This window comes from Diabrotica undecimpunctata, chromosome 3, assembly GCF_040954645.1.
Source record: "Diabrotica undecimpunctata isolate CICGRU chromosome 3, icDiaUnde3, whole genome shotgun sequence".
Lineage (NCBI taxonomy): Eukaryota > Metazoa > Arthropoda > Insecta > Coleoptera > Chrysomelidae > Diabrotica > Diabrotica undecimpunctata.
The window spans coordinates 152,738,106-152,760,707 of NC_092805.1; the positions used below are offsets into that span (position 1 = coordinate 152,738,106).

A 22,602-nucleotide genomic window follows, 5' to 3' on the forward strand; every position below is an offset into this window, starting at 1 on the left:
ATGCAACGAATAAAAATACACAGAAGCCGCCTTCCTGGATGTAAGCAAAGCTTTCGATAGAGTCTGGCACAAAAAACTAATCTACAAAACGTGAGGCTACGGATACAGTGGGGATATGACAAGATTAATTTCATCGTACTTAATCAATCAGAGTTCCAGAACTCAGAAAGGACAAGTCCTGACCGACCTCAAAACCCTGGAGGCTGGAGTGCCGCAAGGAGCTGTCCTGTCTTCACTACTGGATACAACATACACTGTCGATATTACAAGAACACCCGGAAACTAACTCAGCCTTTATACCAAACATACAGCTTCTTCTTCTTCTTCTTCTTCTTGTGCCATTCCTATCGGAGATCAGAAATCATCAAGGCTATCCTGACCTTGTTTACAGCTGACCTAAAGAGTTAATTAGTGGTACAGCCAAACCACTATCTCAAATTACGCAGCCATGACATTCTTCTACGGCCTTGATTCCGTTTTCCTTTTATTTTTCTTTGCATTATATTTTGAAGTAACGCGTATTTATATCCTCTCATCACGTGACCCAAATATTTAAGTTTTCTCCGTTTGATCGTTGACAAAATTTCTGGGTCTTTTCCTATCCTTCGCATTACTTCAAAATTTGTAACTCTTTCAACCCAACTTATCTTCAGCATTTGTCGATAGCACCACATCTCAAAACTTTCAATATTTTTTATATTGTTCTGCTTGAGAGTCCAGGCCTCTACACCGTATAATAGCGTGTTAAATACGTAGCACTGTAGCATTCTTTATCGAAGAGGGATCTCTCCGATCAATATCTCAATCTCATCTCAATCTCTCCAATAAAGAAAGGATCCAGGCCGGCAACAGATGTCTTTTTGCCCTCCAAAATATTATAAAATCGAAACAACTAACAAGACGTTCGAAGATACAGGTCTTACGACCTGTAAGATGGACGTAAAACAATCATACGACCGTTGTGATGCATGGAAGCAAAACGTGGACGATAACAAAGGCAAACGAAGGAAGACTATGTATTTGGGAAAGAAAAATCCTAAGGAAGATCTTTGGCCCTGTTCTGGGTGAAGCTTCAGGACAATATAAGATAAGAGCTAACAAAGAGATCAAAGAACTTTACCCAGACGCCAACGCCATAAAAGAAATAAAGTCCAGAAGACTCCAATGGACAGGACACCTCAGAAGACATTCTGATGAACGAACAGTAAGACTGGTGTGGGAGGAAGTCCCAACTGGCAGGAGATCACGCGGACGCCTCGTCTCCGGTGGCGAGATAATATAGCAGGATACCTAAACACTATGGGCGTGGAGAATTGGATGGAGGTTGCTCAAGACAAAAAACAGTGGAGGCATGTTATCGAGTCGGCTAAAACCCACGAAGGGTTGTAACGCCACAGAGTAAATAAGTAAGATACCGGGGTAAAAATTTTTTTAATCAAATTGTAAAATTAATTTTTTCGCCCGAAACAAGTTTTTTTTAGGTTAATTGGTTTTTGAATTATAATTTAAGGTCTTAAAAAGCGCGAAAATAGCCATTTTCAAGACTTGATAACTCGTGATGTAGTCGATAACCAGTCAATGACTACTTCTGGTGTTGACATAATTCAGTATAGTACCTTTTAGACTATATTTCTAAGATATCGATAAAGCCAATTTCATCTTTTATTTTGTTGTCTGGTCAAAGTAAAAGAGATAATATATATTGTACCTTGAAAAATAAATTCAGCTAAGATTAAACAGGAAAATTATAAAAACTAATATTTACTTTTAATTTTATTTAAAAAATTTATAGTATTTTAACAACTTTTGAATTTCAGTATCACCTTTTCCTTTTGTTTCCGGCAAAAATAAGGTAAAAAGAACAGAGTTAACGAAGCAAGATCCTCCAAATATCCACATACACGAGTAAATTCCAATATTCTCTGCAAGCACAGGGTAAGCAGCTATGTAAAAAGACATAATAAGTGAACTTGCGGTTGATACGAATGCTAAACCTGTTGATCTGACATCAGCACTAAATAGTTCACTCATTAGAGATAATGGTATAGGTCCAAGCCCCAGAGAGTAGCTAATAATATAGGTTAGAATGCATGCAAGTGGTATCCATTGAAATTGATGAACAATAGGAGAATTTAGGTGTTTTAGGTAAAAAAATATTCCAAGGCAAGATATTGGTATACCAGCCATAGCAGCAGAAATAATCAACATCGGTCGTCTTCCGGTCTTCTGTATTACTAAGGAAGTAAATGTAAAAGATAACGTTTTTACAGTTCCTACAATAATGGCGATTGTATTTCCGGAAAGGTTTGATCCTGATTCATTAAAAATAGGTGCTAACAAAGACATGACAATCGGTACACCAGAAAAATATTGACCAAGTATACATAACATGGCTAATGTTATGCCAACTCTTCCTTCTTTTTCTCCAAGAAGTTTCCATAAACTAAATTGTTTAGTTTTTTTTAAACTTTCTAAATTAAAAAAAATTTCATTGTAGTCTATTTCTAATTCTTTATCCGATTTATTGCTGCGTAATTTTCTTAGCCATTTCTTACATTCTCCTTTTTTACCCTTGGATAAACAGTAAACAGGACTTTCTGGAATATAGACGGAGAATACTAAGAAGAAAATTAAGGGAGTTACTATTAATAATGTAAACACCTTAAAATGAAACGCCGGACCAATCAAAAAGCATAAGAGCTGACCCATTGGAGAAGAAGCTGTCATTAGGCAACCGTAAGTTGCCCTATTTCGGTCTTCGCAAACTTCAGTAATGTACATGGGAAGAATAGACGCCCCAGCAGCTGTCAAACTTGAAGAAATGCAAATAAAGAAAACCATCCAGCTGACGGACTGACAAAAAGCTAATCCTATTGTACTTAAAAATATTCCTAAGCCTAATATTTGTAGACTCTTCTTTCTTCCAATTACGTCTGCTAATTTCGGTAATAACCCTGCACTTACAAGAGAAACTATTGAAGGTATTCCTAGTAAAGCAGAAATTTCTACTGTAGTTATCGATCTTCCTAAGGGGTTTACACTACTATCATTCGACTGTAGCTTTATGACTGCTGGAGATGTCCAAACTGATAACGCAGATCCTTCTAACATTACAATTACTCCTAAAAAAGAATCAAGCTTAGAAAACTCTTGCATACTTAAAATTGTAATATGTATATACTTTAGAAAACTTTTAAAAAAGACCAATAGGAATGAAAACATACCAAAATGGAAATGGAAAAATTTTTTGCATAAATTTGACTTGGAAAAAAAAAAACAAAACTAAATCTATGTTTATAAATAGAAATTGGACCCTGTTAAGCAACAAGGAACCAACTGACATTAACTCAGTTTTGAGAAAATCAAGAAAAATGTTTTATTTATTTGAGGAAATTATTTGGATATAAAAATAATAAAAAACGACTCAAAAGTAAACACGTTTATTATAACTTATGGATATTAATGCTATAATCAAATTAACAACTAAAAAATTAACTCATAAGTAAGAAAAAAATCCATGGTTCTTTATTGTTATATATAATATTAACAATCCGCATCTGGTTAGAAATCTGGATTTCCGTTAAATCCGTCTATATTCTCGATTATAGTATTATCTACTATAAGATTTGTGTAGAAATCGTGGTAACTTAAGGGTATTAAGTGAAGATAACTTTGTATATCTGTAAGTTTTGCTTCTGAAACTGGTTTTTCTTTAGACTGTAGCATTTGAAATTTATTGGAATCCCCTCGTATATGTGTTAATTGAAATCCCCTTATACAGGGTGGTCCTAAAGTAATTGTACAAACAGAAACCATAGATTCTGCACTTTAAAATATTACGATTTAAGCCAACTTGCTTTAATAAAATGTTGATATTAAGAAAGATACAGGGTGTTAAAGTGGAAATTTAAAATTCTATTTTTTGCTATAACTTTTACGTTTGTAAATATTTTTGGACAAAAATTTATAATTGGACGCTTTTGAGTACGATAAATTATAATTTTATACATAAATTAATGTTACTGATAGATGGCGCCACATATGCCACAGGTGTGGCATAGATTTGCGCTTAACTTTTTTGCTCTTAAAGTTACCTCTATTTGTGTTAAAAAATATTAAACATACATTATTTTTACAAAGAAAAGGTATACTTGTTAGTAACCTCAAAATTTAACCGTTTTCGAGATAATCGCATTTTATAAGTCAGCTGCCTCATAATTCTTAGTTGTGATATTTGTGCGGTAAAGCCCTCAATACCTGTAGATAAGCATAATTCATAGTTTATTCTTATTAAAACAACTCAAAAATGATAATGTAATATTACAAAATTTTTGTTATGGCTGCTAAATGTCTTATTGGAGAAAATATTCTTCATCTTCTTCTTTAGGTGCCGTGTCCGTATTCAGACGCTGGCCGTCATCATGTATACAATTTCCCTTTTCTATCGCTTCTTAAATTTCTATACCTACTGGCGTTGTATTACTTTTTCCCTATTGTAAAATGCCGAAAAACCAAAATATATGGTTTATGTAAGATGGTACACCACCACATTCTAGAGAGAAGGCGTTGAGAACATAAATTAATATACCTTTTCTGAACGTTGGATTGGACGTGGCAGTCATATTCCTTGGCAATGTGATGAGATATTGATATAATTATTTAATTTATAAAAAAACCCAAAATAATACTTATTATTCATTACGTAAATTGTTGTTTACCCATTTTTATTATGACAAATGGAAACTAAAGCACAGGTATGAAATAACACACGTGTCTTGTTTCATAATACTTTTGCTACAAATCTTACCTTAAAGACTCAGCATTTTTACAAAAACATCATCGTTGGCCTAATAACCGATATTCTTATAAATATAATAAACAAACAGGCAATTTAGTTCAGCATAATATTAGTTCGTTAGTTCATAATATTATCATCATTATCATAATAGTCCATTTGTTCGATATGTAATTATAGTTACTCGTAAGCTTATATGAGTGTATATAAGTAACCAATGAATGAGATACATCACAGTTTAATACATTATTTAACCTTTGCGACATAATATACTATAAGATTTGGATATAGATTCGTCCATTATACATTATAGCCACCACGTAGCCCAGAATTTAATCCGCTTGATTTTGGTGTATGGGGCGTATTAAAACAACGTGTCTATAAGAATGCCATAAACATTTGCAACCAAATATGGGAAGAAATAAATACTGCAACAGTTTCTTTAGAACCAATGATGCTATTTAATATGAGATGATTTTTATGGAATATATTGACAAATGAATTAATGAAAATGGTAGACATATCGAACACTTACTTTAACAAAAAGTTTAGTAATTTAGTTTAACTATTTCTTAATTTTGTTTGTAATTAATTGTTAAATTAAAGTCGTGAAGTTAAACGACTTTAATTTAACATAAAATATAAAATGTTTGATGTAAAATCCTATTATTCTGTTTTTTGTCATATCCTATTATTAATTATCCTGCTGATATATTTATTTTATTTAATATTTCGTTAACTATTAACTTTAGTTATTGTTATTTTATACCAAAATTTAGATTTATTAATGTTTTTGTCTATTTTTCCTTCGTTGCCTGGGGTAATTGCCTTAACTCAGAAATATGCAGCTGATTTGTAAAATGCGATTATCTCGAAAACTATTGAGTTTAAAAGTTATTAACAGGTATACCTTTTTTTGTTGAAATAATGTATCTTTAATATTTTGTATCACAAATACAGTTCACTCAAAGAGCAAAAAAGTTAAGTGCAAATTTATGCCACATATGTGGCATATGTGGCGCCCTCTATCCGCTACATCAAAGTGTGCATCAAATTATAATTTCCCATATTTAAAAGTACCCAGTTGTAAATTTTTATGCATAAATGTTTACAAACATGAAAGTTATAGCCAAAAATAAAATTTTTAATTTGCACTTTAACACCCTGTATCTTTCTTAATATCAACATTTTATTAAAGCAATTTAGCTTAAATCGTAATATTTTAAAGTGTAGAATCTATTGTTTCTTTTTGTACAATTACTTAAGGACCACCCTGTATATGCATCAGAATAACAAAGAATTTTTTCAATGTTTCTTAGTTCGTATCCTTCAATTTATAATCTTTCGTCTTTTTAGGTCGCCGCCGTCGATCATGAATCATTTTATTGTTTATTTATGTCACAGGCGCAAATTCTTCGAAATTTCTTTTTTCAAACCGCCCGATATTGCGTTTTCAAATTAATTTACGTCTTAATTTCCGTTGTGTTTAGTTTATACGCTAGCTAAGTGCTTTATTTATTCTAACTGATGTGAGCAATTTTTTTTAGATAATTTCGTCACTCACGGTAATGCCGGCCGCTGTTAAAGGCGTGTTTAGTTTTATTGGAGTCCGAATTTTCCTTCAAATTCGTAATGTTTTGTGTTTTTCGCACTTTTTCATGGGAAAATGTATAGTATAGCAGCAGTTATATGTGAAGTTAAAATGAGGTTGAAAAGATTGGTCATTGAGAGCAGACGTCGGTGTGTGTGGTTTGAAGAAGCCGGCAAATTTGTTGAAAAAAAAGATTTGTATCTAAGAGATTTGCGGCGTTTTCAACAAATTTGAAAAATATCCACATGGTTCCAATTTTTTAAAGAAGCAGATTTTCGAAGTTTGTGTCCACTGCCAACTTTTAACCTCAATTTTGTTTGTCCTTGGTCGTCATTCCAGACTATAGATGCAGTTTTTTGCTTTCATAAAAGTTTAATAAATTGTAATAACTAAAATTGTAGATGTTAGGGAGGGGCCTAGCTTGCTGTCATTTTAATTGTTCTCAGTTTTAAGATTTAGTATTAACATATGACAGTTAACACTATTTTTGACATTTGGTAAATACCTAATCATATTTGAGATTTTGTTTTTGTTTTTTAAAGAAGGTTAATCACTATGCATAGTTTCACTTAAAAAGATATTTTTTTGATTTGTAATAATTTATTTCTGCTACAAATTGTCGCCCATTAACAATTGTAAGTTTTGTAGTATCTCCAACTCCTGTAAATTGTAAACAGATGACACATGTAAGTTTTTTTTGTATTTTTGTATTGAGCTATTGTCTTTTTTGAGCATTCTTGTGTTCTCTATATTTTGTAACTGTTTGTGGTGACACAAAAATAAATGTTAAATTTTGTTTCTTAACATTTGTTTATTTTTTTTAACTAACCCTTTTTGAGTTTAATTTGAAAAAGATTTTGAATGTTTTGCATTTCTGATAATTATATCTCCATTTACAACTAGCTGTTGTAATAGGTATAATTAGGCACCTCAAGTGGCGCCCTATATTAAATTTCTTGAGGTGTTTCCGGTTTATTTTCATTCTGTTCGTCCCAAGAGATTTATGACCCTTTATTTCATTTTTCTGGTACTTACCCCAATCCGACACCCTGTCTTTTACTTATCCACGACCCCAGCTCTCCAACTAACCCCTGGGTGCCCGTTCGCACAAGTAGCGTTTATTTTGCTTACCCTATCTTCGCCCCAAGAATTTCTATTCCCCAATCTTCTAGCCCCAAAATCTTACCCTATGGTAGGCAAAATATTATCGTTACAAGACTACAATGGTTCCAGATACGTGGCAAACTGTAACCCAGTTGAAGGTTTTCTTCCTGTTCCCTTTTTTATGCTTACTTCTGTATACTCGTCAGTGTCTTGGTAAATCGTTTTAAAAAATATGCTATAAGGCTTATCTTTACACAATTTAATTTCTTTGGTTTGTAACCAACTTATTATCTCGTTGGTTTTACTTTTTTTTTCTGTTGGTGATCTGTTTTTCTAATTTTGCGGTACTCAAAAAATCTTCTTGTATTATAATATTTACAGTAATGGGTCGTTTTTGTCTACAAGTTTTTATTATATTGCTATATTCCCCAGGTGAAAATATATTATGTTGTCTTTTAAGTGCACATTCCACATCTCCAAACTCACTATCATTTGGAAGAAACGTATGACCTGGAACTAAAAATCTCAACCTGATAGTCTTTAAATGTATGTGATTCTTCTAGAAGAAATTTTAACGGAAGTAATATTTTAATTTTTGACCCTCGCAAAGGTCGCACCATAGAATAATGTGCTCAACTCCACGGCCTGCCTGTCCTTTGAGTCATAAATGAAAAGTGGATTTTTTTGCTTACCTGCATAAATTCCGCAATTATATGCTATAACTGTCGTTTATAAAATATAATATTTGAAGATATAAGAGGTCAAGGCAGCGTTTTTTTCTAAATCAAAGGCAAGAGTTTCTATTTGTTTATCTTTTATTGCTTTGGTTAAGTCAAGGTTCATTTGTTTTCTTCCCAATTCAGCTTGTTCTAAATGCAGTTCCTGTGGTCTAACAATATCCAATTTTTTATCATCTTTAATACTCCTTATCTTAGGCATCACATTTATTGCAGGTGTCTCTTTTTTTTGGCTTTTTAGTCGCAAGGTAAAATCATTCAAAAAAACTCTTATAAAAATTGAGAAACTGCTTACACAATGCTTAGGAGACATGGTTGCAATTAAAAAATAAGTTTTTACGAAAATCGCAAACGGAATCATTCCACAAGTTGTTTCAAAATTAGGATAATAAAACCACGTTTTTAATTAACCCCGTACAATAAGTAAAATTCTCTTACACAAGAAGGGAGATATAGCAGACCTGGAAAGATACAGACTAATCAGTCTCCTTAACCATCTTTATAAATTATACACCCGAATAATAACGAACAGATTAGAGACAAAGCTGGATTTTTACCAACCTCGGGAACAAGCCGGTTTCCGCCCTAATTACGGCACAAACGATCACCTGCAGTGCCTAAAAACCCTGATAGAAAAAACTAACGAATATAACCGTCCCTTGGCATTGATATTTGTAGAGTTTAAAAAGGCGTTTGATACAGTGGAACTACCGTCCATCTTAAGAGCACTACAAGATTGCAGGGTCGACCACAGATATTGTAATATTCATATACATTCATAATACATTCAGCAACTAATAAAATAAAGATAAAAAGGGGAGTCAGGCAAGGTGATACCATGTCACCAAAGCTGTTCATTACCGTTCTTGAGTATGTATTTAAAAGACTAACATGGCAACAGAAAGGAATATCCATCGATGGAGAAAGATTAAACCATCTACGTTTTGCGGACGATATCGTGATTCTGTCAGATAATCTGGGAGAGATCAAAGACATGCTCCAAGAACTAAATTACATACTACAAGAAATTGGGCTGGAGATAGATTTCCAGAAAACCAAAATGGTGACCAATATGGTTCCCAGCGAAGAGATACAGATCAATAACAACAAGGTAGAATTAATCGATAAATACACATACTTGGGTCATGAAATTAGAATAACCAGAGACAACCAAACCTGCGAGCTAAATAGACGAATCACGTTGGGATGGGCGGCATATGGAAGGATGAGAGACATTTTTAAAGCAAATACCCCAATTCACCTGAAAAGGAAGGCATTTAACCAATGCATCTTACCAGTCTCGACCTACGGAGCAGAGACCCTAACTTTAACGAAAGCTACTGCCGAAAAACTGAGGGTAACACAAAGCCGAATGGAGAGATCAATGCTGGGCCTGACCTTGAAAGATCGCGTGAGAAATGAGGAGATACGCCGACGAACTGGCGTAGACGATATTATACTGCGAATCAATAAACAAAAGTGGAGGTGGGCTGGACATGTTGCTAGAATGAAAGACAGAAGATGGACGAAGAGATTATTGGAGTGAAGACCAAGAGCCGACAAGCGAAGTCGAGGCAGACCACCCACCCAATGGACCGACGACCTAAGGAGAATAGAAACAAACTGGATTGCAGCAGCTAGAGATAGAGAGAACTGGAGACGTTTGGAGGAGGCCTATATCCAACAATGGATGTGAAAATGGGGCTGGATGATGATGATGAATAAGTAAAATAAAAAATTTTATCAAAAAACTGATAACTATACCAAATTAAAATTCATAAATTTATACATAGTGTTCTAAAAAAATCATCAAAATAGGACTAAAAATCAAAAAATTGAAATACTTTGAATTTGATCAAAATTTTCTCCAAAACATAATTATTGTAAAAATCCTTACCTGTTAATACCGTAAAACGCAAATAAAATGTGTCCGTATTTGTACTCCCTTCTTTTTGAAAAACCTTTACTGTTATTGACGGATATTTATTCGGCAGAAGCAAACCATTTGCAAGCTTTTTTCTAGTATCTATACTATTTTTCCTATCGAGTTCCATCTTTTTACTAATTGCTATGGACAAGATTGTTCTAAAAATAGAAGAATAATGTGAAATATTTTAAATATTGTTTAGCTCCAGATTTTGATACAAATTAATAAAAAAAAATAATGAAGTGTAAAAGTTCTATTTTAATTTATATTATTTATTTGTATAAAATTGTAAAAATATCCAAAAGGATTATAAATTTTTAAATTACGCTATTACTACTTAGTAACAGCGAGTTGGCTGGTATGCAGCCAATCCTGAGGATTTTTCCTTTCTATGTTTCGCATATACATAGAATTAATTAAATAATTTCTGTTACGGACGTCATTGAATAAATCCTTTTTGTTATTTGTCCAAAGAACAACGCAACCAATACAATTAAAAATCGAGAAGCTATTTATAAAATTATATGGAAAATTTACAGCAAGTGTAAGAAGTAAAGTATATTTACATAACATGATAACGCTGCTCAAATAATAGATAATACAATCTTCGCTAAATATTAGATACAATGTAATATTGGGTTAGGTTAGTTTTTAATTTATTATAGAATTTTATTGAAAATAAATACATATTAAACAAAATACCTTTTTTGATGCAAGACTAGCAAAACTGGGATTTCAGCTTGCCTTTAAATTCCATATTGTCATTCTTTTCTTCAAGTTCTGCTCCTATCGGAGATTGGAAATCATTCTGGCAATTATAATTGTGTTGGTTACGCGCCTGAATAGTTCAATTGAACTACATCCAAACCATTCACGGAGATTGCGTAGCCACGAGATTTTACGTCTTCCTACGCTTCTTCTGCCTTTGATTTTTCCCTGCATTATATTCCTCAGTAGTTCGTATTTTTCACCTCTCATGATGTGCCCCAAGTATTTCAATTTTCTGATTTTTATGGAATTTAAAACTTCGCATTGTTTTCCTAGTTGTTCGAGAACTTGTTCGTTTGTTTTGCGATCCATCCATGATATTTTCAAAATACGTCGGTAACACCACATTTCGAATGCTTCTAGGTTTTTAATGTTGGATTTTTTAAGTGTCCAAGCTTCAACCCCATACAAAAGGGTAGAGAAAATATAACATCGAAGCATTCTTATTCGGAGCGATATACTGATATCGCGATTACAAAAAAGTTTTCTCATTCTATTAAAAGTTGACCGTGCATTTTCAATGCGGCATCTTATTTCTTTTGTTTGATCAGTATCTTCTGTGATCCATGCTCCAAGGTATTTGTACGAAGATATTTGTTCAATTTCTGTGTTATCTAGTACTAGCTTAACTTTGATGTTTTGTGCTTTTGTAAATACCATGAACTTGGTTTTCTTCAAATTTATTTTTAGTCTATAATCGTTGCAATATATATTTAGTTGTTCAGCAAGGTGTTGCAGTTCTTCTAGTGTTCCTGCCAGAAGGACGGTGTCGTCAGCATATTTTATGTTATTAAGTGGCTCACCGTTTATTATAAGGCCCTCACTGACCTCGGCAAGCGCTAATTCTGAGATGGCTTCGCATAAGCAGAACGGAGATCTCCCTACTACCTGAAGGTACTGTACGACACCACTCGTTTGGATCAATAGTGGGGAAAATATGAAGCGTTGTTTGAACTGCGTAGTCCGAGGGACTCCACGACGTTGGTTAAGGGTTAAATAAGGCAAAAAGCTCAGGTTCGTTCAGAACAATATTCCCATGAGATTTTTTTACATCAAGTTTTCTCTAAAGTTGATCTTTTTCGAGTTATAAATAATTTAAAACTGTTTGTTTTCGTTTTCGAAAAAACACAAACAAACTACTTTTATCCAAGTGTAAAGCGGAAAAACCAAACATACAATTTTGTTAATTTTCTTAGAGCATAAAGATATAATCCTAATAAATACTTATGAATTTTTTTGAAAATTTTTGAATGTACAGTTTTTCCACAATATAAAAAAATAATATTTTCCGGTTTATATTATAGCTAACGGTAAGAAACCGAACAAACACATATATAAAACTGTAAAAGTGGAAAATATTTACAATAAAACCTTGAATATTTTTTCCTAAACATGTATGAAAAATCTTGTCAAACAAGAATTATATCTTGAACTGCCGCCCTCAAAGTGTGTTGTAGAGAGGTGGCTCCATCTGAAACGTCGGTAATATTTATTTGTACCGTTTGACCTGAAGATGCTTTGCTAAGTGTAGAAAGCGAAACCGGTCGTTTGGTAGTAAAATTAAATGATTGTGAGTAAGTCTTATTTTATTTATTTTACCTATATTTTGCCTAAGTTGTTGTTTGTTCTAAAAGCTGGTATTATTCCTTCCTTTTTTATTTGTTTGGGTATTTTTTTTGACATCTTGCCTGTATAGGAAATCGAGCAGAAGATACTGGAACTACTAATTTCAAGGCTTTTTTATGTAGTTTTTAATTAAATTTATTAAATATTTATTGTTTGTTCGTTCTACCCATTGTTTACTGCTATTTGCTTCATGATATTTAATTCTGTCTCAACGTTGTTTCTTGACATCAGAATTTCTATTAATCTATGGTAGGCTGTCAATTTATGTTGTGCAGGATGGGATGATGAATTGTTTTAAAACAAAAGAGTTCAGTGCTTTATTCTTATAATTAATAAACTATAATATTTTATATTTACTTACCACTAATTATTTTAACACAAATTTGTTGCACACATTACAGTCATTTTTGATAGATACTACTAAAAAATAAATATATCTCAGTTAAATGATCTAGTTCATTCAATAATTTTAAACACAATAATGTTAGATATTTTTGTTTATTGGTGTTAAGTTTATACCTTTTAAATTTATAACTGATAATAATTCTATAATACTTTCTGAAACCTATTGATAGATATATGTGTAATAAATATCTAGGTATCATTTAGTTTCTACGTACATCGCTAATCCTAGCCTTTATAAGTATACTGCAATTAGTTGAAATCAACGAATAAGATTTGAATATAATATAATATTGGCATAAACCAATTTTTATACCTAGGATTTATGCGAGGCAAAAGGACACCAAAAAAATTATTAATTGCAAATATTGTGATGACTAAATAATAATATTTACTTGCGACGTCCACTTATATAGGAAAATATAATGTATACCAGCACACAGAAAAGGATATCTGAAGCTAAATGTTTTTAATACACTAGGTATCTAATATGAGAAAATTTTCTTCAGAGAAAGCTTAGGGAATCAGGGTTATATGGTTTAAATCTGGATAATAATATTAATCAACAATTATAATGAAACAGAAAGACGGTATTTAGAGCCTGTATATATGATGCTCTGATAATACCTCTTGAGGATGAAATACATATAAGTAGATGGCAGATGCCCTCCACTGAAATTAAATCTAAGACCATCTTTCTGTTTTAGTTTTTTACTCGGTTTTGAGTAGTAGAAACTAAATTCACTAAGAATTTTTACCGTGACAAACGGCATATGGAATGCAAATTATAGATTCCCTTACCGACTAATTTATAAAACTGTCTGCTTTGCAAGTTGTAGAAAGTGCAGTGGTAAAAATTTTAATTTAGTTTTGCCAAGTAGAAAATCTTAGGATTTCTAATGTAATTATAATAAACTTTTAAGCAAACGGTTCATAATATGAATGCTTTGTAACTAGAAAAGAGGAAGCACAGTTGTCATACTACAGTTATAGAAATCCTTCACTACTAAGAGTGAGGCATCAAAGAATTTATGACTAGAAATATCAAAGATGGGACAAAATTTAGTTCTAACTATAAAAATATATGTGGAGTATTTATACTAAATACAAGACCAAACACTTACAATGTCATGATAGTGTCATGAGGTTTTTTTCCCACTCTACCTAGTACCTCCCTAGAATAAGGTTTTTCACCAGATGAATTATTTTATGACAGAAAGATAAGGTTATTTCTTCCTTTGTGACCAAGTGTCTTATAGATTTGAGCCTCCTGAGGAAAAGAGAGGGTAGAACTAAGAATAACAGTGCAAAAACTTTACCAAAGGATATCGGACCAGAATATTGCCGGATCTAACCATTGGCGAATTTGCATGGGTAACTGATCTTAGAATGAATTGACAGGTCAGTGGAGAAGGCGACGCAATACTGAATCAGCGACTCTCTATGGTACCGAAAACATCGTCTGACATATAAAAGCTAACTGGATTAAACAGGCAGGTCATGTGTAACATCAGAGGAAGACAGAGTGCTAAAGACAGTGTTTTCGGCGAAACCAGACGGTAGAAGATCAGTAGACTGTCTCAGAAAAAGACGAAAGTATGTTCAAGCTGATTTATTTACTATTGGGGTACAACAATGGGAAAAGGAAGCGCAATATCGTAGGAGATGGAGACAGAGAAGCCAGTCAAGAAAAAGAAGAAAAACGGATTTTATAATTTAAGCTAAAGTTGTGAGTCTTTTGAATTAACCTAGATCCTATTTAACTGAATTCAATTTAGGTCAGGTTTGACGTCGTAATAGGTGGAATTTAATGCCCGCACCTTATTAGGTCAAACCCCTCAGCGTTTCACAACATTGGTTTAAACTGAGTCCTTAGGTACTCATAATAATTGTAATAATTTTGAACATAATCAAGGAACGTAGTATACAAAAATAAAATCAACATACAAAATTTAATTTGTCTAACCAGACCATAATAAAGCAAGATCAAGAAAGTGAAATTAGTATCATCAAAATCTCAATTTGTGTGGACCCCTAAATTGTCACACAGTATTGCGGAAATTCCTATTTCAGCCGGACCCAAACGAGATATAAGAAAACCTTCTCACTTGATTGATTATGTACAATGATTGTAAGCTTTAGTATATGATTGTATGCTGTTTTGTATTAATACTTTGTATAATTGATATAAAAGACTTAAAGGGGGATGTTCTACTGGCGTACCTATAGTTGCCTACCATATAAGGGCAGGAGGACATTAGAAGAGTTAGTATAACTATATACAGAGATAGGTTATGATTCTGCGGGAGAGCAACTAAGATTCTTACAAAGTATGTGTTAAACCTAGAATAAATATATTCTAATAAATAGTAACTTTTTTATTCACGAATCCAAACTAAACAGGTATATGTGTGAAAATTAATTCTGCGAATACTGAGTGGAAAGTTGTACACTCTGTTATTACAAGACCACTGACAGTTGAGATAATAGCTAAAGCAGTAGATCTGAGATCAGATGAATAAGAAAACAGAACAACAGTTTTTAAAATTTATATTAAAAATTAAACATATCACAAATAAATTAATACTATTTCATACAAAACGTGTACTTTTTTAAAATTTCCTGAATTTCGACAACACTTTTTCCTCGGACTTCTGGCAACATTGTGGAGATTAATAAAGTTCCTACAAAGCAAGACAGTCCAAATATCCACATGCACCAATGTGTGTGAATTAATTCGGCTAATACAGGGTAGAAAGTTGTGTACCCTGTTACTACAATAGCACTAACTGTCGAGATAATAGCTAAAGCAGTAGATCTGAGATCAGATGGAAAAAGTTCACAAACTATAGCCATGGGAATGGGACCCAGTCCTATAGAATAACTAATAATAAATGCTGAAACACTTAATAAAGGTCCCCAGTGAAATGATTCAACGAACGGTGAATTAATATATTTTAAATAAAAGAATATTCCCAAAGTAGTCGACGATACTCCTGCTCCAATTGAAGATATTATAAGCATGGGTTTTCTTCCAGTCGTTTCTATAACAAAAGTCGTAATGGTAAACGTGATAAGCTTAACTACTGCTGCTATAACAGCAATAACGTCACCAGATAGTTTAGACCCTGAATCGTTAAATATAGGACCCAATAAAGGAAAAATAATTTGGACACCACACAGATTTTGAGAAAGTATGAGAATAAACGCTAACATCAAACCTACTCTTCCTTCTTTCGTCCCAAAAAGTTGAATAAAACTAAATTTGCTCTTTTCACTTTCCTTTATACTCGCGTTTATATTATAAAATTCATTTTCAATTTCTTTTTTTGTTTTGTTTTTTCTTAATTTTTTTAAACTTGCTATACATTCTTTTTCCATGCCTTTTGATAGTAAGTAAACTGGACTTTCAGGGACTAAAAAGAATAGTACTAGAAAAGGAACCATAGGTGCTGATAATAACAGTGTAAAAACTCTTAGATTAAATAGTGGTCCAAGACTAAGTGCGTACACTTGACCTATTGGTGAAAATACTGTCATTAAACATCCGTGCTTAGCTCTATTATGATCTTCGCATATTTCTGTTAAATAAATTGGTAAAATACCTATTACACCTGCACAAAATATTTGTATAAAACAACTTAAGATTGTCATGAGGTTTATTGTGTTACAAAAAGCTAAACCGATTGTACTAAGGAATATTCCTAAACCCATCAGTTGCAAGCTTTTTTTTCTTCCTAGTATATCAGACAATTTGGGTAAAAACGTTGATCCTGCTAATGAGACTAATCCTGGTACACCTAGTAAAATAGAAGTTTCCCAGGTTGTTATTGGTCTGCCCAATATATTTTCATCCGGGTTATTTGATTGCATTTTGACAATAGCTGGAGAAGTCCAGACGGATAATGCAGAATTTACTAACATCAGCAGCGTGGCTAAAAAATAAGTATCAGTTAACATTTTTCTTTATATTGTATTAAAAAAATCTTATTTTTGCACGGATGTATTACACACACATACTATAACATACAGAGCCGATTCTAGGGAGTTGGCCGCCCGCGTGTAAAAACCTAATAGAGAATGCTTCACATTTTTATTAATTCTTAAGGATGACATAACTTATTTACTAGCCTAAGAATACAAAGTAAAACAATATTAAAAATGGCAATAAAATTTAATACCAACGCACCCATAGCCTCTAAAAAAAGTGTTGTGTTCAGTCTTACTGGCAGAGCAATAATTAAACTATGTAGTCCACAGTACCATTCCCCGCAAATTTGAGAAACGTTAAAGATATTTTAGAAAAAAAAATAATTATCCACCTGCATTTTACAACCCTCTTAAAAAAAAAATTATATTATCAAAAATCAATCCAATTCCAATACCACACCAAAACAAACCCAAACCATACCTAGTAATAATAATACTAATAATGTCACTAACTCCAACAAATCCTATATATCCTTACTACACAATAATGGATTTTCTGAACAACTGTCAAAAATGTTTGCAAAGTATAATATTAACATTGGACATAAATCATCAAAAACATCTGGAAAATATTTTTCAAAACTTAAACCTAAAGTTAATAAAGACCATCAATGAAACGTTACTTATAAAATAAATTGTAAAGACTGCAATTCAACATATATTGGACAAACACACCAATACCTACATAGAAAAATTGTTGCACACAAACATAGTGTACAAACCAAGGCACAACAGCCCTAGCCAAACATTCTCTAGAAAATAGCTAGATAAATAGATTTTGGAAAAAGTACAAAATTATAACAAAAGATGCATATTGGAGATGATTCACATAAAAAAAGATCCAAGTTCCATCAATACTAAGACTGACATCGAAGATCTTTCTAATATGTATCATAATTTAATAAATTGAGTTGTTTTTTTAAATGCACTATGGCAGATATTTAAGATACGACCCTGAACCACTCCTATTTTAAGATATCTACCAGATGTCATCTGTCAATGTCAGATACCAATTTTTAATCCATGTTAAACTTTTTAAAAAAGTGTAAATATGAAATTTAATTGTAAAATGTAATGTTTTAAGTTTAATAAAGTGCTTATTGAAAATGGCAAATTTGCCGAAACATTTAAGCAAAATTTAAATAGTTTTATTTACATCAGACCGATTAAACCCAGGAAATTAAAAAGGTTTCATTTACATATATCTCGAGAAAATCAGTACGATCGTCAATCCAATATAAATTAAGGAACACTCGAAGAGTGGTGGGTTTTTCGGTCGAAGTGGAGAAATAAAAGAAAAAATAAAATTTTCTCGTTTGGCGTGGTACCTAACTGCTGGTCGCATTTCACCGACCGCGACTGAGAAGCTTAAGGTCATTTTTTATTTAGGGCGAGGTAAACAATTTACAAATTGGAGATAAGTACACATATTTATTTTAAATTTAAGTCATAGACTTTAACTTTAAAAAGTCATAGAAAGCCGTTTTTTGATGAAATAATTCTACGCATAGTTGTGTCTTTTTTACTCAATTGAATTTCCAAAATTTTATGAAGTTCTTCAAACGACTTCACAGACATTCGAAAATAATTAAAAAACTTCGATGGATCTTGCAATAAATCTTGATACAGCAAACTATACGTTCCCTTGGTTTCTCTTAATTCTAAAATAGGATGAACCCACAAATTACGTCGTCTTCTCAGTTTCTTTTTATTTAATATGTTTAGCACAGCATAACACACTCTTCTACATCCATAATCCAAAAATATAACCGCACTGCACTGCTACTATTTTCACACTGACGAGCATGCCCGTGAATCCGATACAGCCGCCATCGAAAATTCTGTATCTCGCATACAGTATCTCGGATACAGTATCCTCGTCTGAAAGGGGGCTAAGAGTGGTAACTTCATTATATATATATTTTTTTAAATATCTCTATAATTCAATTTTAATAATGTTACCTAAAGTTAAAATTAAATTTAACTAATAATATACTGTATTATCTTTTTGGTTCTCTGTAAATTTATGTTTTTTACTTAAGTTTTTTCATATATTTTTTATATACATGTACAATTACCACATGTCTTTTGCTGTGCTAAGTTTGAGTTAATTTGTAAACTGTATTTAGTCCTAGTTAATTGTTTATACAACATAATCTTATAATGTCCATTATCATAAGCTTCTTTACACATTTAATATCTTTGACTGCTACATATCTTTTTAAGGTAACACACTTATAATAACTTTTCTATGGATGTTTGGTTTTCCATATTGTTCTTTTTAGATGAACTGATGATGCTTTCTGATTAGGAAGCGAAACGTCTTCAATAAATAGATGAAGTAGTCACCTTCTTTGTCTTTTATTTCTCCACTTTGACCGAAAAAGTGGTTCCTTAATTTATATATATATATATATATATATATATATATATATATATATATATATATATATATATATATATATATAATGTAATATTGACAATGTTGAAAGTTTTAGGATAAAATGTAAGTAAATTGCATGATACTTACCAGTTACAACTGCAAAATACAGAAATAACGTGTCAGGTTTTTTTCTACCACCATTGTGATCATCTTCATACTTCATATTTTCTTGAAGTGTAGATGTTTCGGTGTCAACAATATTTTTCTCTGTCATGGTATTATTTTTTATACTTAGTAAAATTAAATATTTGCATTAAAATTTATCTCATACGTCTACGATTTACTTGATTATCATTAGATATCAATGATAAACCAATCAGTATATTGATATAAAAATAATATGAATGGCATTGTTATTGATGTAAATTATATAAATATTTTAACATCCAATACTTAAACGTTGATTTAGACTCGAGTATATTAAATTGTTTTGTTTAAGAGCCACGAATAAACAATGTTAGGTTTGTACTTTAAATTTTATCCTAAATATATTAGCTTCAAATCCATGAGTCTATTGCAAATATACATTCAAGTATAAGACTTCACTCTAAGATCGACAGTTTTTATACTCATAAGAGTACCAAAGAGAATTGAAGTACTACTGTAAAAATAATACCTCCATCAACCATGGGAGTTTATCGTCTATGCCTTGCTTAGCTCAGTATCTCAAGTGTGAGTTCGTCTTGTCTTAAACTAGAGATTGAACCCGAGCTCTTAGCTGATAGCAAATAAAACAAATTTTAACCAAACATATTTATTAAAAAAAATAAAAAACAATGATCAACCCTGCCAAAGCTTAACAATTAATTCGTGAGGATGATACTTATGGCATAGATAGACTGCTTATGTGTCCTCCCAATTAGATGTTATGTTTTAACATGTGGATATGGACTCCTGATTAAGTGGTTAAAAAAACTTTCTTCAATAAGCTAAAAGAAATAATAAATAAGACTTACTCACAATCAATTTAATTTAACTATTCAGACGACCGGTTTCGCTTTCTATAATATGCAAAGGATCTTCGGGTCTCGATACAACGTTAAATAAATGCTGAAATAATAAACCCATATTAGGGTGTTGTCTAATAAAGATAAACAAAGATAGATGATATAAATTATATAAATTACAGTAATTATGCCAATATTACATGTCTGTGGTTTATTAAAATGAATAAAATGTTTAAGCAGACAAGGTAAGACCCATAAATTGGTAAATAGTCTATTAAACTGTAATGAATTAATAAGTGATTAAATAAATAAAACATTACTTACATGCCGGTACTCTAATAATTGATGGTTGAAAGAACATGGTTCAAGCTATCCTATATTGTTGTTTGGAGAACTCAAGTCTGCTATTGTAACTGTTTGACAGTAAACGGGGAAGTTCTTGAGGGGGCAGATTTTATCCAATGAAGTAGAGATAGGTGTAATGTAATTGTTTGTTTGATGAAAGTAATGTTCTATACCATTGAGTTATTTATATTTATTCTGGAGATATATTTATGAAATATGTGTTATTTATTGAGATTTTATTTAGAAGGTGACTGTTGTGAGACAATGAATGTGATTAGATGTACAAATTGTGTGGGTGAGCAATTCTAAGTTAATGGAATTGCACACCCACACAATTTGTACATCTAATCACATTCATTGTCTCACAACAGTCACCTTCTAAATAAAATCTCAATAAATAACACATATTTCATAAATATATCTCCAGAATAAATATAAATAACTTTTAAATAACTCAATGGTATAGAACATTAATTTCATCAAACAAACAATTACATTACACCTATCTCTACTTCATTGGATAAAATCTGTCCCCTCAAGAACTTCCCCGTTTACTGTCAAATAGTTACAATAGCAGACTTGAGTTCTCCAAACAACAATACAGGATAGTCTGAACCATGTTCTTTCAACCATCAATTAATAGAGTACCGGCATGTAAGTAATGTTTTATTTATTTGTTCATTTATTAATTCATTACAGTTTAATAGACTATTTACCAATTTATGGGTCTTACCTTGTCTGCTTAAACATTTTATTCATTTTGATAAACCACAGACATGTAATATTGGCATAATTACTGTAATTTATATAATTTATATCATCTATCTTTGTTTATCTTTATTAGACAACACCCTAATATGGGTTTATTATTTCAGCATTTATTTAACTTTGTATCGAGACCTGAAGATGCTTTGCATATTATAGAAAGCAAAACCGGTCGTCTGAAAAGTTAAATTAAATTGATTGTAAGTAAGTCTAATTTATTATTTCTTTTACCTTTTGAAATGGACTCACACAAGCAACACATTCATGATTTCTTCAATAAATTCTTCAATATATTTTTCGATATGGTCAATAAATTTAAATGTTGTCAATAAACCCTTCAGTATATTCTTCGATATGGTCAATAAACAAGAGAATTTTGTAGACCATAAAATGAATCTTATAATATTGTTTGCCTTCTTTTATAAATTTCAAAACGAGGCAAAAAATTATATTCTTACTACATTAAGACAGTTGACTGACAAAAAGTAAGTGGGAGATTGAAATAAAGTTAGCACATATGACATAGGACGTAAGCCTATGATAGAGATAGCTTTTCTGTCAACATGGAACAGAATATTTAGTCTACCGGACATAAATAGAGAGGCCGAATATTTATTCCACGGGACCGAAAGAGAAAGAAAAGAAAGACATAGGGAGAAAAGAAAAACAGAGGGCGCCAACTACTTTTTAAATAAAAAAGTAGTAAAAACTAAACTGGAGATAACGACATTGATAAATTAATAAAGAAATTAAAATAATATAATTATTTAAATATACATTAATAAAGGTGTGACGTTTATAACATTACAAAATCATACGAACAAGGTGAATTTTACCGAGAATATTAATTTTGAGACCATAAAAAAATGCAAAAAGTTTACTAATTTTACCTCCGCGCTTCCCCCTAAAACACCCCCGTATGGTGTAAAAACGCAAAAAAATCGATTTACCAAGAATCCACACGCCGTAGAAAATAATATTTTCAATAAAACATGAAGCTAAGATAATTCTAAGAATACGTAAACAACTTAAGATACGCAGACGACACCGTCATTATTGCGGACAGTGCTGAGGGTTTACAACGACTTTTGAATGTCATAACCAGAGAGGGAGATAGCTTGGGACTAAATATAAACACAAATAAAACAAAATGGCTGTTACA

The 22,602-nt window shown here is 31.8% G+C and overlaps 2 protein-coding genes across 2 annotated transcripts; both read right to left on the reverse strand.

Annotated features, from left to right (window-relative positions):
- Positions 1 to 1,725: 1,725 nt before the first annotated feature.
- Positions 1,726 to 13,628, reverse strand: LOC140436235 (facilitated trehalose transporter Tret1-like). Its single transcript, XM_072524932.1, has 3 exons — positions 12,910 to 13,628; positions 10,125 to 10,312; positions 1,726 to 3,122 (listed from the first exon to the last, which is right to left on the reverse strand). The coding sequence occupies exons 2-3, from the start codon at positions 10,279 to 10,281 to the stop codon at positions 1,774 to 1,776; spliced, it is 1,506 nt and encodes a 501-aa protein (XP_072381033.1). The 5' UTR covers positions 10,282 to 10,312; positions 12,910 to 13,628; the 3' UTR covers positions 1,726 to 1,773.
- A 1,856-nt stretch (positions 13,629 to 15,484) lies between these two features.
- On the reverse strand, positions 15,485 to 19,661 carry LOC140436236 (facilitated trehalose transporter Tret1-like). Its single transcript, XM_072524933.1, has 2 exons — positions 19,471 to 19,661; positions 15,485 to 16,885 (listed from the first exon to the last, which is right to left on the reverse strand). The coding sequence occupies exons 1-2, from the start codon at positions 19,595 to 19,597 to the stop codon at positions 15,537 to 15,539; spliced, it is 1,476 nt and encodes a 491-aa protein (XP_072381034.1). The 5' UTR covers positions 19,598 to 19,661; the 3' UTR covers positions 15,485 to 15,536.
- Between the last annotated feature and the right edge of the window lie 2,941 nt (positions 19,662 to 22,602).

Bases quoted from the DNA above. Each gene is read 5' to 3' on its own strand.
- LOC140436235 (XM_072524932.1), bottom strand. From the start codon at position 10,281: ATGGAACTCGATAGGAAAAATAGTATAGATACTAGAAAAAAGCTTGCA. The intron at 3,123-10,124 runs GTAAGGATTTTT...ATTCTTTTTTAG, and splicing joins GCGTTTTACGGTATTAACAG to GAGTAATTGTAATGTTAGAA.
- LOC140436236 (XM_072524933.1), bottom strand. From the start codon at position 19,597: ATGACAGAGAAAAATATTGTTGACACCGAAACATCTACACTTCAAGAA. The intron at 16,886-19,470 runs GTAAGTATCATG...CTTATTTTTTAG, and splicing joins GTATTTTGCAGTTGTAACTG to CCACGCTGCTGATGTTAGTA.